This window comes from Triticum aestivum, chromosome 6A (genome assembly GCF_018294505.1).
Source record: "Triticum aestivum cultivar Chinese Spring chromosome 6A, IWGSC CS RefSeq v2.1, whole genome shotgun sequence".
Classification (NCBI taxonomy): Eukaryota; Viridiplantae; Streptophyta; class Magnoliopsida; order Poales; family Poaceae; genus Triticum; species Triticum aestivum.
Window position 1 is genome coordinate 11,938,583 of NC_057809.1, and position 14,609 is coordinate 11,953,191.

At 44.4% G+C, this 14,609-nt stretch overlaps 1 protein-coding gene and 1 pseudogene across 1 annotated transcript; one reads left to right on the forward strand and one right to left on the reverse strand.

The window, feature by feature from the left end:
• The first annotated feature begins 4,179 nt into the window (after positions 1–4,179).
• Positions 4,180–6,599, forward strand: LOC123129971 (polyadenylate-binding protein-interacting protein 3-like). The gene is made up of 5 exons (XM_044549925.1): positions 4,180–4,472; positions 4,561–4,701; positions 5,656–5,745; positions 6,128–6,181; positions 6,289–6,599. Exons 1-5 carry the CDS (start codon positions 4,425–4,427, stop codon positions 6,325–6,327), a joined length of 372 nt encoding a protein of 123 aa, XP_044405860.1. The 5' UTR covers positions 4,180–4,424; the 3' UTR covers positions 6,328–6,599.
• Positions 6,600–8,416: 1,817 nt separating this feature from the next.
• On the reverse strand, positions 8,417–10,225 carry LOC123129292 (indole-2-monooxygenase-like; annotated as a pseudogene).
• Positions 10,226–14,609: the final 4,384 nt, after the last annotated feature.

Consider the following 14,609-nt stretch of genomic DNA (forward strand, 5'->3'; position numbering starts at 1 on the left):
CATCTATCAATTGCAGAGATAGATAATTTTGTACTGCCAATGATATAAGTTATCGGGAATAGAACCTTTGGAGAATAGTTGGGTATCTGCGTGAACCCTTGTGTTACATTACTTGCTCTATGTTTCACCACCTCATTGTTCTCAATTCCGTTTCCAGAAGAAAACTGGTGTAGGTATTGCTTATGAATACCTTCCCATTATTGAGCAAGATTATTTCTACCTAGATTATACCCTTTGCTTGAGTTAAGTCTGAGTGTTGTTCACACTTTGCCATGGCCATAGTCTTCGGATCTGAATCACTTGAAAGGTTTTTTCAATCTAGTTGAGAAATGTATGTCAACAATTGTAGACTTCCGGTTATATGTTTCTCCAGAATCTATATATCAATATATAGTTGATGGAAATATCGTTACCCATGGTGACTGCTCGCGATTTCCCAATGCGGTTGAGTCGGGTATTCCGATGTCCCGCCTATCGTGTGCACTATGACCTGGGTTGGTGGAGGTTTCCCGTCCACTAGGTGTATACTACCCATTAGGTGTCTGTCAACGTGAAGTTGACTTGCATTTACTGATTTATAGGCCTTGACATCCTTGCTTGCGAGAAGCTGAATCCTAATGTATTTCTGCCATACATCTCCCCCTGTTGCTTTGAACGGGGAGTGGAGTGGATTTTGCTGGTACCTCCACTCTTTCAGGCGTACTTTTGTAGGATTGTAGGATTGTGTAACATCTTTATAGTCAGTAAATGAATCTGGCAGGTTATTTGCAATGTGTTGCAAATCTTCTGAACGCATGGTTCAGATCTTTGAGCACCTAGATTTGAGGCAGAAATGTGTTGAACATTCCACTAATTTCTTGGCATTCTTTATGGTACTTGAAATCTCCCCCTAATGCCTGGAAATGTTCCTCATTAAATTGGCATACTGGCCTTGAATAACTCCCCATCCAAGGGGCTTGAGGTATTGACGGAAATACAATTATTCCTCACATCGATCCCAACTATATGTTAAGGGGCCAATGATGTATGTCGAGTGGTGATATCGGTATGCAACCGAATTACCGCATATAGGAAATACTTGGTAGATATCCACATATCAAAGATAGAGGGGAATAATATTCTGCAGTTCTGTCATGAGTGTGTAAAACTGCATGACTCCAACATAAAGTTGCACTACTAGGGAAAAGCCTAGCAGTAGCGCGGGTTCTAGGTATATCAGTAGGGCGGGGACCGGCGCTACTAATAAGGCGCTACAGCTAACCCGTAGGAGCAGCGCGTGCACACCCGCGCTACTGCTATACAAGTGTAGCAGCAGCGTGCTGCGTGGAAGCTCGCTACTGCTAATAGCTCTAGCGCGCTTTGGCTGGACGCGCTACTGCTACTGTCACGCTATTGATAACTTTTCTCCACTCGCTACTGCTAATTTTAGTAGTTTTGATTTTTTTTCTGCATATTTATTTTATATTTGAACAGGCTTTATACAAGAATCTTTAGCAGATACAAATGTCATCATGATACACATACAAGTGGCTGCGAAACCACAAATGTAATCATAGCATATCCATATAAATAGTCTCATCATAATCATCATCCAACACAAAGTGGTATCTCGTCATCATCTCGAAAATAGCGATACATGCAAGTCTTGAATATTTGCAACTACAACGTCATCCATCTAAACAATGGTATACGCAAGAAGAGCTATCACTATGAGTGAGAGCGGAACTATGCAGTACATGAGGCGGTGGTTATGAGTCCTGTCTCGCGCTAGCTTGAATCTCAAGTAACTAGCTTCGGCTTCTTGTCTGGTTTTGAAGCCTTTATGACTGGCGCCCGAGACCCCATTCACTTGCGCCTGACACTCAGGCCACTCGTTTTACACCCCAGGAACCTTCCCTTTGTACACGACATAGCACTGCCATCTCATCATCAAGAAACTAGGTACCTATTAGAGATGCAACTTCATCAAGAGGATGTACAATCATATGCAACAAAATATACTAGAGCAACACGAAAAATAAAGGGTTAGCAACTAGATGCAACATACTGTATGCAAACTAATTAACTAGAGGTACGTAGGTCATCGTACCCAAACTAACAAAGTAGCATTATGCAAGTTCGGCAGGGACCATGGACATCACAAAGTTTTATCGCTACAGAAAGTATACAAGTTCAACCGACACATATCATCATCATCGGCATTGTAAATCACTAGAAGTTCCATCCTTCCATATCATCGAGGATGGACCCTAGCTTCTTGAACGGCGTGAGGTCCTGACGTTGCATGCCTATGCGAGTTCGGACGTCAGCTCGCGATATAGGGTCGTAGTGGAACATCCCCTTCTCATCGACGACTTCTTTCATGATGATCATTGCAATGTCCCTTTGGATGCGAAAGAAGTCATCTCTAAGTTTATAATCCGCTTCTCCATGAGATTCTACCCACTTGCGGATATGATCATCGTTTCTGGTTGTCATACGAAGCTTTTGGTGATCTGTGTTGAACTCAATCATGAGATGGAGGATGTAGAATTCATCTTTATTGCTTGGTTTTGGGACATGGATGCAGCAGAAGTTAGTTTTATGCGCGAAACACATCTTCTTATTCCTTTGTTTTCTGATCTGCATGTGGCATCATCTAGAATATTCATTATGTGGGTGTAGTCCTTCTTCTCGTAGTCTCTGGAAGGGTTGAAATACACAGCGTAGGAGACTCACGGGTAAAGAACGATAAGGACGGCGCACCCGTTGCTGCGGGAAAAAGACACCTCAAATTATTCTCCATATGAGCGAGAAGGAATGATTGAAATGTATGAAAGGGTTGTCCGGAACTGACTTACTTTGAATGATAAGGCAGGAGGACAATTTCCTGGTCCTTATTCTGTACCATGAAGTTTTGGAGGTAGTCCCTAGCAGTTTCACGCTCAAAGTCGCTGAGACTCAAGAAAGACTCGTGCATGTAGTACGGATCGGCCACACAGATTTGCGAGACTTCTTCTCTCTTCATGACGGAGCTCATATGTAGCGCAAAAAGGTGGACGATTGTAAAATTGAGCCGCCTTGTCAGAAACATGTCAAAGATATGGTCAAACCATAGGAAGAACACCTCCGCGGGCCGTGTGTTGACGTAGCACTTCCCCTCAGGCACATGAGCCGTGTATGTCGGATATCCTGGATCCTTCGAGGCTAGTAGGCTTTTCTCAGTCGACAGCACATGGTCGTGCAGTCTCCTGAGATCCCCTGATAGTGCCTCCAGCGGTTTTGACGGTAGCATCGGCTCGCCCGTGAGATGGAACATGGCCGCACCTTTCACGGGTACACGCTCTTCAGAATCCATCGTCTGGCTGCTATGTGCTCTGGCTTGTTTGGAGGCAGCTATCTTCCCCGATCTCTTTCTCTCCTTTTTCTTGGGCACACCTTCCAAAACCTTCCTTAACCCCTGCCCCAGTGTTCCCGGGCTAAGCATTGTACGACCCCCGGCTAGTTGAGCCTGTGTTGAGGCGGCATCTTCAGGCGTGTCCTGCGATGATTTCATGAAGAGAGACTTTTTGCAATCCCTGCTACGACCTTCCTGCCCGAGCAGTTCATCCATATCCTCATTAGCATGCTCATAGCCCGATTCGTCATATGATTGACTCATCATATCTAAGTCACACTCATACGCGTTTGTATTGAGGAAACCCATTGGGTTGACCTCCGTCTCATCATCCATTCTCTGTTCTACAGGACCGATTACATCAGCCAGTACTATTGCACCCCCTTCATCACGTTGTCCGCCGCTCTCACCCGGTAGTACAGGAGCTGATAATTGCGTAGGCGAGGTGGTGGTCTTCGCACATGCTTGTTGATGTGTGGTTATTGGTGTGCTCTCGGCCGGCTCCAGACGAATAAGATTCTTCGGTCATAGTAGCGCCCAACCCTTGCAGCTTCCAATCTTCGGCCATGGAAAAAATTGTGGCCTTATTAGTTTTAATTTCTTTCTGGAAACAGCCTCTTACAGAAATGTAAGGAAAGGCTGCGTACTATAGACCCAAAGTGGTCGAACCCTTCCCCGGACCCTGCGCAAGCGGGAGCTACATGCACCGGTCTGCCCTTTTTTATTAGTTTTAATTTCTTTCAGCTTCAACATTCTAAATTCCATGAATTGTTTTCAGCAGCAGAGTGTATGATACTTCTGTGATCTTGTGACAGATTTGGAAGGAGCACCTTCAAGGTCGCGTGAGTCTGAGCCTTCATCTTCTGGCCAAGGAAACAAGTCATCAGATGGTTTGGCACAAGATTCGACTCTACCCAGCAAACTTCCTTCTGCGCCTGAATATGCGAATTCTTCTCAAAGACCTGGCAGTCCTACACCATTAACATCCGAGCGTGTTGCTGCGAACTCAGCTGCGAGTGCTGCTCCAGGCTTATCACCAAGTTCTTCGATGGGATCTCTTAGCTCAGACAAATCAAGTTTGAACCCAAACGCTAAGGTCAGGATGTAATGTAGATATGTGTATCATATCTGGCCATGTTTTGTCGCCTGTGCCAAGTGCACTGACTATTGGTTTTCCGTACCAGGAATTCAATTTGAACCCTAATGCTAAGAGTTTCACTCCCTTGACTTCTCTGAGGCCACATCACCCTCCAGCGCTTGATGCAACATACTATTATCCTAATAACATGGGGGCTACTGGACATGGTTTGCCTGTTGGCATGGGGGTGAGTTTCTACTTTTGATAGTTGCCAAGTTACTTACTATTTATGTAAAATGGTTGCAATGTTTGAATTCAAATGGATGCATCTTCTAGACCTATAAAAGCTCGAAGGCCGGAGAACCAAAACCGTCTCGGCCATTGAACCATGCTGATCTGATGGTCTATATCACCCCCAATGTTTAGCACCAAACTTGTTTAATGCTCTAGTTACTCACCACTGTCACTGGTTATAAAGAAGTTTAGACTTAACACCATCCTATGAAATCTGCCACACAATTAATATTCTGCCAAATATCAGCATTCAATTAATATTTTACCTAATACTCCCTCCGTCTGAAATTACTTGTCCCAGAAATGGATGTATCTAGACGTATTTTATATCTAGATACATCCATTTTTATCCATTTCCGCGACAAGTAATTAGGGACAGAGTGAATATCAACGTGCAATTAATATCTTACCAAATATCAGCGTGCAATTTATATACCTAATATCAGTGTGCATTGTGATGCGATTACTGGAGTCGTATAGTTGTCTCAGTTATGAACATATTTGTTGGTTTTTACCCCCCAAAAATTGTGAATGGTTGCAGTGAAAAGTTTGCAGGCTAATCAGCCAAACAGTTAATCTGGCACCAAAGCTTATCAGTAGATTTTATTGATAAGCTTTTCTTAATTGCTGTGGCCCTTCACTATTTTTCAAGGTCTTAAAATGCAGTAGTCCGTGCTTTCCAAGGCGCACATAGGCTGAATATCTAGGTTATGTTTCCAAGTGTGCTTTCAGTTGAACCAATATGCAGTATATATTGTAAAATGATGCGATTACATTTTATCTATTAATTATGTGGCGGTTCTTGAAAATTGTACATTCTATTTTGTGTCCCCTTGTAAAAAGGCTGTACTAACTTCTGATGCATCGGCAGTGATTGCTGTAACTCACTATGATAATTATATTGCAGTTTCCACAGGCGTATGGTGGACAGCCTGTTGTTTACAATGCTCAGCCTGGATCTTCTCCCCAGGGTTACATGCATCCTTCTGGGCAACAGGTGAGACAGCTTACGTGAAATGAACTTCACTATGCATTCTTAGTTTCTTTACAGCCTCCCATGTATCATGTTTTGGCTTATCGTTGACATGCTGTTATGCTTATAGTTTTCTAATGATCCTATCTAAGACCTAGGCTGGGTTCTCTTGGTTTATATAGTTATTACTTATGTTGATGTTACACATTGGTGTTTATTAATTGTCTTATGTTTGGACCATGAGTTTGCCATTCCATGCTGTTATATACTAGTAGTCATTCATTTCCCCCTCAGGTCTAATGCCTGGACGCTGAATTACTGACTAATTGCATATAAGCTGATGCCCCGAGATTACTGATGCTCTTTGCTACCATCGTGCTAACTAACTTTGTTTTCTTATCTGCAGTATGGGCAGCAAATGATGATGGGACAGACCCGCCCTGTCTATTATTATGCACCTGGAAGCCTCTTTTGAAGTGAAATGTTGTACACCCCAGCTCTGTTAAGTTGGAGATGCAAACTGCCCGTTCTAAACTTCTAATCATGTCTTCTTAATCTGTTTTGCAGGAGATGCAGCAGCAGCAATACAGAGGAAGGAACTTCTAGGTAGATTGATTTTGTTACGCTGCAATGTGGAACTCTGCAGTGAAATCCCCATTGGCGGGGGATGCTAACCAGGCCGATGCGCCGCCATGCGTGAAAAGAACTGGCGATGGCCTCTGACTTCAACCGTGTGTGTTTTGTCGCCAGGACGAAGATCACCGCTGTTGCTTCTGCGGCAGTGTTCGAGTCTGAAGCGGGCTAACTTGGATTTATTGTTCTTATTTATACCGTAGACGCGATGTTGTAAATTAAAAATGCCAGGTCATCTATTTCGTGTGCCCCTGGGATCATGATATTCTCAAGTGTGTGGGTGGGTCCTTTCTTTTTTGTAATACTTGGTGTTTGATGTCTACATCTTGCTGATTTATTTAAGACTTGTTTGGGAATCCAAAAACTGAGGAGTATAGTTTAAAAAAAAACTGAGGAGTACCACTGGCTGTCAGATTTTGTGGTGCTATTGAATTCTAGTATGTGAAATGTTGCGTGAATTTGGATTCCAAGAAGTTGTGGGAATCAGTCATATTTGGAACGCCTTGTACTGTGTGAAAATCTTGTTGCTTCCGGTCCAAGGAGCATCGGATGAAAGATACTGTGTTCTACTCCCTCTGTCCTGTAAAAAAACATATTACATTATGGGACGAAGTGGGTGATCCTGTGTTCTACTCCCTCTGTCCGTTTTTGACACTGGTATAGTATAAAAAACACCATTATATTATGGAATGGAGTTGTGTACAATTTCACGGCAATATGGCATCGGGAAACTCTAAAATATCAGGGTTCGGTAACGGGGAACTCTATAAATTATCAGGGCTCGGTAATGTTTCAAGGAGCATCGGATTCTTTTCTAGAAAAACATGCATGTCATCACGTCATGGAATTTTACATGCACGTGAAACCTTGAGCATCTTAGATTTCCAAATTTGTTCTTTTCAACTCTGCACTTTTTTTACTTATCTCCTTTCTATCAGCTTTCACACCTGAAGAGGCCGGCTCTTCTGGATGCTACACTTTTAGTTTTAACCTCGCTCCCATCCTACGTTGTCCCGTGGGTAGCAGGTTCCATGCCCTAAGGGCATCTCCAATGTTATCTCCCACGGGATCAAACTCAATGAAATTAAAATTTAGGTCCATCACTTTTCTTATCAGAGCAACTCTTTCCTGACCGTTCGATCAACCCCGCTAGAAAGTCCTTGTCGGGTAAACACAACACGTTCACACTTGCAGGTAGGTGGCAGGGTGCTCCCCGCGTGTGACCATCTTCTCCATAAGCATGTCCTTTTTTTCTCTCCTCACGCGTAATCTGTCCAAGGGCTTTCTCTTTCTGGACGATTGACAGGTTGGTGACACGGCTTATCAATAGCACGACACGTCATCCAACGCGGTGCACACGCATAAATGCATACTCTCACTTGGAGCCTGTTCCTTTGATACGCTAGGATTCAAAAAAAGAAAGAAAGGGAAAAACCTTCACGAATGTATCATATTTGAACATCAAATTTTCATCCAAAATTTGTCTCCATGCAAAATACTACTCCAGCGCACACGCTAGCCAACTATAGTAGTATATTTTGTTGAACAGATCATGGAAACTACACAAAAGTGTTGGAGTTAATAGATATACCGTGTATGTGTAAGTTTTGACCGACCGATCCAATGAAACTTAATCGCTTTACGAGGTCTGCCTATATATACACAGTTAGAGTTCAGTTAATCTTCACATGAGTATGATGAAAGGAGTGGGTATGCCTATAATATGTGTAGTTTTCTATAGGAAGAAAATTAAACAAAAGGTAAAACAAAATCAAATAATAAAGTTTTCTAAGTAAGAATGAATTAGTGGCATTGGTATTATCCTTTAAGAAGAAGGAAAATAATAATCAAAAAAATTACACAAAATCTACACAAAAATTGCACCTTTTATAATATAAACAAGCCTATACTAGTGAAATTTTCATAAAAACAAATTTTCCTAAAAGGAATGAATTAGTAGCATTGGTATTACCCATAAAGAAGAAATGAAATAAAAACTTAAATAAATTAAAATAAGTAAATTTTCTAAGAAAGATGAATTAGTGACATTTGTATAATGGTATTACCCTTTAAGGAGAAAGAGAAAAAACAAATAATGACAAAATTTACACACAATTTGCGCAGAATAAGCATACAATTCCGGAATTTTTGCAAAAAAGAATTTTACTAAAAAGAAATGAATTAGTGGCATTGGTATTACCATTGATGATCACACGGGTACCAGACGGTATGGTGTATCCCTCTATGTCGCAGTCGGCCGTGGAGAGGTGGGGCAGGAAGAGCGGCACAGGGCTGTGTAGCCAGAGCGTCTCTTTGATAACACCCTTGAGGTAGATCATGCCACTCAGATCCTCTTCGGTAACCATTTCCTTCCCCTCTGCTACGCTCCTCACTTCAGCTTGGAGCTTGGTCATCACCTCCGGATTTTGGATTAGCTCAGCCATTGCACAATCCAGCACTATGAACGATGTGTCCGTCCCACCTATGAACATGTCCTGCGAAAATAGAGACCACCATTTTTACATGTCAATATATTAGTTATGTTTAATTTTATATGTATCTAAATATGGGGTTATTTATAAGTATGATATGCATACCACCAACACGGCCTTGACGTTTTCTCTCGTGAGGTCGTACTCTTGTTGAATGGAGAGCAATACATCGATGAAATCTGTCTCTCCGTCTTGCTTGATTTCATGGTCCAACATCGTGTTCTTGGCATGGTCGTTGATGATCTCATCAAGCAAGTCATCCCATTTCTTCTTCACTCTCTCCGCCCTAGCACACACCATCCTCCTTACCACGTCCAGCCTTGCCAACTTGGGGAAGTAGTCTCCAGGTTGAACCCACCTATGAGCATCGAGCTAGTCTCTACCAGCTCGCGGAACAACTCGTTCCGACCGCCGCCTCTGAAGGACTTGCCCGACACAGCATGGCAAACAATATCAGTGGTGAACGAGCTAAGCAGCTTACTAAGGTCCACTGCATCGCTCCTGGCGGTTGCCTCGCGGATCCTCGCCAGAGTGTGTTGTACCTGTCGATCATTTTGCCATGGATGAGTGGATGATCAATAGGGATCATCGTATACCATGAATTACAAATTTTCACACGGAAAGACAAAGTCAACACTACTTGGAGCTCAGTAACCACCACAAGGTTTGTTACTAGTAACCTCTCTAGTCGACAATATATCAACCCTGGCTGGAATCAAACTTCTTCTCTATATTTGACGATTAATATATTCAAAACTTGTTACTAGTTTGTGTTGAAAATAAATACTTTCACGATATAATTTTTTTATGTCCACATTAATAGAAAAATCGTGTTCTTAGTGACATATTGCAGAAACTAGTACTCAGAAACCAATTACCTCTTTTTCACGGGCGAGACGGTAGGAGCCAACTTTCTTCGAACCAAGAAGATGTGTTGCGACAATCTTTCTAATCTGGCGCCAGTGATCCCCATATGGGGAGAAGGCCATATCAGTTGATCCATAGAAGAGGACGTCAGTCACAGCGGACTGCACCCGGGACGCACACACATGGTCGTGCGTGCGGAGAACTGCCATGGCTGCACGAGCGGACGACACAACGAGGCTGGGGATGGCGCCAAGGCGTAGAAGCATGACATCCAGGCCATGCTTCTTAGCGAGACTGCGGAGGGAAATGTGGGGCAGTGAACCGACGAGGTGGAGGTGGCCGATGAGAGGGAGCTTGTAGGGAGGCGATGGGAGTCTATCGAGCAGCTTGTCTGCTCTCCTTGTGGTTGTCGTGGATGTGGCAAGCCGAACGATGAGGAGGAGGAGGATAAGAGGGCATACGATGAGCACAAGGACTTGGGGCTCATGGAGGCTGTGAAGAACTTGAGCCATGGCTAACTAGCTTGTTCAATGTATTGAGCAAACTTTCTAGTGCGATGGTTGGTGTTCTATTTTCCTCGTAATTTATAGCCCAAAGTATCATTTTTGTTGTCCTCTGTGATGATTTCTCTAGTGGAAACGGTTTGAAGTTTCTTTAACACAATACAATCAAAGTCGCTCACATACAGGAGCATACACTTATTTTTATGAATGCACACCCACACGCCCTTTCCCTATGAGGGTCTCCGAGAGATTGAGCTGACATAGCATCTTGAGATAGACGAAGTCACCACAGGTGCCTCGTAGTCGACGGGAACATCTCCTTCTACTAAACGAACATTGCGAAAAAGTCTGAAATAAATCTAAAAAAATGTGAGCACCAACGCAAGTCTTGGACTCGAACTCTGATGGGTTGGAGATAACACTGTCCTCCTAACCATCCAACCATAGATTGGTTTATGAAATCAGTTCGGAGTTGATTCCCTCCTTGTGCGTCACAGAGAAATTCAATTTATGTATCGCACATGGGACGTAACATCAGATGGTCTATCATTGATTGAATGCGTGGATGGGATCACAAAACATCGGATGCTTGAGCATACATGGGGAGAAATCAAGTTTACAAAATAACCTAGCCTGTAAATTTTTTTTAGTGTACCAAGTCTGTACTTTTGAGCTTCTTTCTTTCGATCTCTTACGTGCCCCCAAAACAAATAAAGCCACGAGAAAGAACCTATTCGCTCTTGTGCACCTTTGTCCCTACAAGCTAATTAATTAGCTACCGCTCAAAAAAAGTTAATTAATTAGCTCACCAAGGCCGGCCATCGTTTTGTTAAGAAGGCAAACGACTAAATACGGCTGGCCGGCCGAAGTTTCGGCCGGCTGAGCGCGCGCTGTAAGATGTAGGCAGATCCTACGGTGTGGCTGGCTGGCTGGCTGCGTGTCCCATTTTCTAGAGAGCACGTGTTGGTGGCTCAGCAACGAAGGAGATTTTTTTAATGGAGCCGGCGAGCCGATTTGCTGAGGCGGTGAGCGGTGGCGTACGATGATGACTCTTTTTTTTTGCAACCGTTGTCGATGTTTGCTACGAGCAGAGGGAGGTTTTGCTGCGACCAACAACCGAGGGAGGTACATTGCGAGCTCGTCCATGGGTGCTGTGGCCGGCGTCCACCGCCACCGGAGCTCCGCCCCGTTGTTAACCGGAGTTGCGACTGTCGCCATATTGACTGCAACCTACGGGCGCTTGGTGTTGCATGCATGGAGCCAACGAGAAACGCATGGGATGCAGTGATCGCCGGCAAGGGGGGCGAACCAGCGATGTTGGAGGCGGTGCTTTGAGGTTAGTCTTTCACTCCCGCATGGCGAGTGTTGGCGGCCCACTGCTCCTTTTCTCCGCTGGCGTTGTTGGATTTGTTTTTGGGAGAGAAAACGACACGAGAAGCCCCGATCTAACAGCCATACGTGCACGCATCCAACGCCTACACGGTGACCGGCACAAATTTGGGCCGGCCGACTGGCGGCTAGCACTGGCCTATTAAGAAACAATTCATAACATGCTACTCCAAAAATAATGCAAACCATAGACCTTTCGACACCACATGTTGTACGAGGATAACCTTTGGCAGGGAAGGAGGCCATAGTCTCAAACAAATTGATAAAATTTCATCGGTACGAGAAGAAGGCGTTAAGTTCCTATCAGCTACCCGCTACCTTGTCCAGGAATCAAAAGTTGGCCAGCTCCAAATATATATATTATACAAGCTCCCGTACGAATCTTTCATATGATATAGCTATATAACAAAGAGCCTATCAATGATGTAGCTATAATAATCTGTGCTCTGTTGTACGGGGAGATTCCTGTCCAAACCTTTACAAAATTCCTAGTACTAGACTACTAGCTACTCCCTCCGTTCCGAATTACATGTCTTAAATTTCTCCACCTGAGAAAGCCGCCGGATCCGCTCGCGCGGCCGCCCGTGATGGTGGCGGCGAGGCCTCGGCCGCTCCTTTCCTCAAGGAGGACCTCGGATCTGGGGCGGCGGCCCTTCTTGGCGAGGCGGCGGCGCCTTTCGGCCGGCGTCGTTCGCGGGGTGATCTGGCCGGCAGCCTCGACCACGCGGGTGGTGAGACGACGGCGGGTGGCGGCGGTGGCGCGGAGGTCTTCCCCTCCTTGTCAGATCTGCGGGTGGCTCCTTTCCCCTGTATCCCTCGTCCCCGCCGCTTCTCGCCAGCCTCCTCCCGAGTGCCGATATGATGTGGGTGGGTGTTCGGTGGTCTGGTCCTGGGCCGCGGGAAACCGTTGGCCGGCTTGGCCGGCCTGGCAGCATCGACGTCCCCGACGTCGTCTCCTCCTTGGAGGTGCTGCAGAGGTCCTTCCCCTTTCCAACCCTGTTTCTCCTCCCGGGTGAAAGCCCAAAATCCGGCTTGGATTGGGCGGCGACGGCGCGCTGTGCGCCGTGTCTTCCTTGGGGGTGCCGCCTGGGGAGGGTTGCGCTCAGGTGAGGGGTTCAAGGTCGGAGCTTGGGTGGCTTGGGTGGTCCAGTGACGGCGGTGGCACGAGGTTCTCCTCGTTGGCCTGCCGGTTTACTTGATGCCTCTGCTGCCTTTCTTCAGTAGCTGCACCTGATGGTTTTCCTGCAGCTCTCCGGCGTTCTAGGTTGTGGCGATGCGGCAGTCGCGGAGTGCTCGAATGTTCAAGTGGTGGTGTGTGTTGCGGCTGCTCCAGGTCCCGAAGCTGGCACGTCCCCTGCTCTAGGGTGAGAGTCTCTCAAGTCTGCCGGGTATGGCGCCTTGCGAGCCATGGCGAGAGGGAAGGGTCCCTCTGCGGCGAGAGAGACGGCGGATGTGTGATGTCTTTCTACTTGGGCGTTGGTCGGCTCACTTGCCACACTCTATTGCAAGCAGGTCCTCGTCGTGCTCGTGTGTGCCTCACCCTTAGATGGCTATTTGGCTGTAGTCTTGGGCTAGGACAAGCTTCGAGCTTTGTTTTCTTGTATTCTTTTTGAGCTTGTGTGACCCGTTGAGTTGTAAGCCTCCTAGAGTGTCCCCTTGTATCGTTTGGTCGTGGGGTTTGTGTGTGTTTGTATTTCCTGACCGGTTGATGGCTTTGTTAATTCAAAGCCGGGCTCTTCGCGAGCCTTCGTTCTAAAAAATTTTTTGTCTAGATACGGAGGTATCTAGCACTAAAATGAGTCTAGATACATCCATGTCTAGACAAATCTAAGACAAGTAATTCGGAACGGAGGGAGTAGTTTATACTTGTTCTATTTGATCTTGACCTAGATGGCTACTGTGTCTCCACATGGTGTGGCCAATCAAATGCAAATCTCAAGAGGCATTGGAGAATGCGTACATGGTTTATGAGATCCACTCGGCATTATTTTATGCACGATTGAGTAAACTAAACTAACATGTTACATGCACGTGTTGGTTGAGTATTAAGAATGGTTACATTTGAAATGATAATGTCGACTGATGTATGGAGTACTTGTTTCGTCATAGGTAATTTTAATAAATTGATACAGTAATCTACCCAGTCAGTATCATGGCTACTTAGCACAACTACTAAAACAAAAATACAAACTAATACATCCCTTGAAATATAATATAAGGTGCCTTGGACATTAACATGGTCTACAAGGGTGTTTTGAACATTAATTCTTAGGGAAGTATGCTACATCAAATCGAAGTAAGTATGGACTAAAAGAATATATGTCATGACAGATCGATTGGTTTTGATACAGTAATTATCGGTAAGTATTGTTTAACAATCTTCAAAATAATTAGAAGTTTGGCTTCCATAGATGCTAGCCTTATTTGAACACATGGAGTGATTAAATTACTCGGTCTTAGGTAGATTATCATTGTCATTCAAAGCTTCACATCCAAACAAAGTCAACTCGAGATTTATCCATGATCAGATATCACACTATGTAGCTAAATTTTCAAAGAAAAGAAGGAAGATAGTTTCTCCCCTTGCATTTACATCCACAAGCTTGTTGATTTTACAGCAGAAAAATGAATGTGCTGGTCACAAAGAATTTATGTTGCCAGATTCTGAACTTTGCTAATGAAAATCGGATTGAAAATCGGATATGCAAGTCGCCCTATATCCATGTGCGTTAGTTAGGGGCAGGTTTCACATCAGGCTATTGTTTTTACAATTGATTTTCTTTTTCCGTGCACATGGTGAGCTCGTGACCAATATGGTGAAACAAACAGAATAGGTTTGAATTCAACAAATGGTATCAAAGAAACATAATAGTTTGAAGAAGAAAAACATATGTGGATAACTGAAAATCCCATAATTACTTCTTAGAATCCAAAAGATCTTATTTTACCTCTAATACATATGTATATCCTGATTTCGACCGATTTGTACAGTCCTCCCTGACAT

Excerpts from the sequence above, each read along its gene's own strand:
- LOC123129971 (XM_044549925.1), top strand. The coding sequence starts at position 4,425 with ATGGGATCTCTTAGCTCAGACAAATCAAGTTTGAACCCAAACGCTAAG. Across the intron at positions 4,702-5,655 it reads GTTTGCCTGTTGGCATGGGG|TTTCCACAGGCGTATGGTGG; the intron begins GTGAGTTTCTAC and ends ATTATATTGCAG. Across the intron at positions 5,746-6,127 it reads TGCATCCTTCTGGGCAACAG|TATGGGCAGCAAATGATGAT; the intron begins GTGAGACAGCTT and ends TCTTATCTGCAG.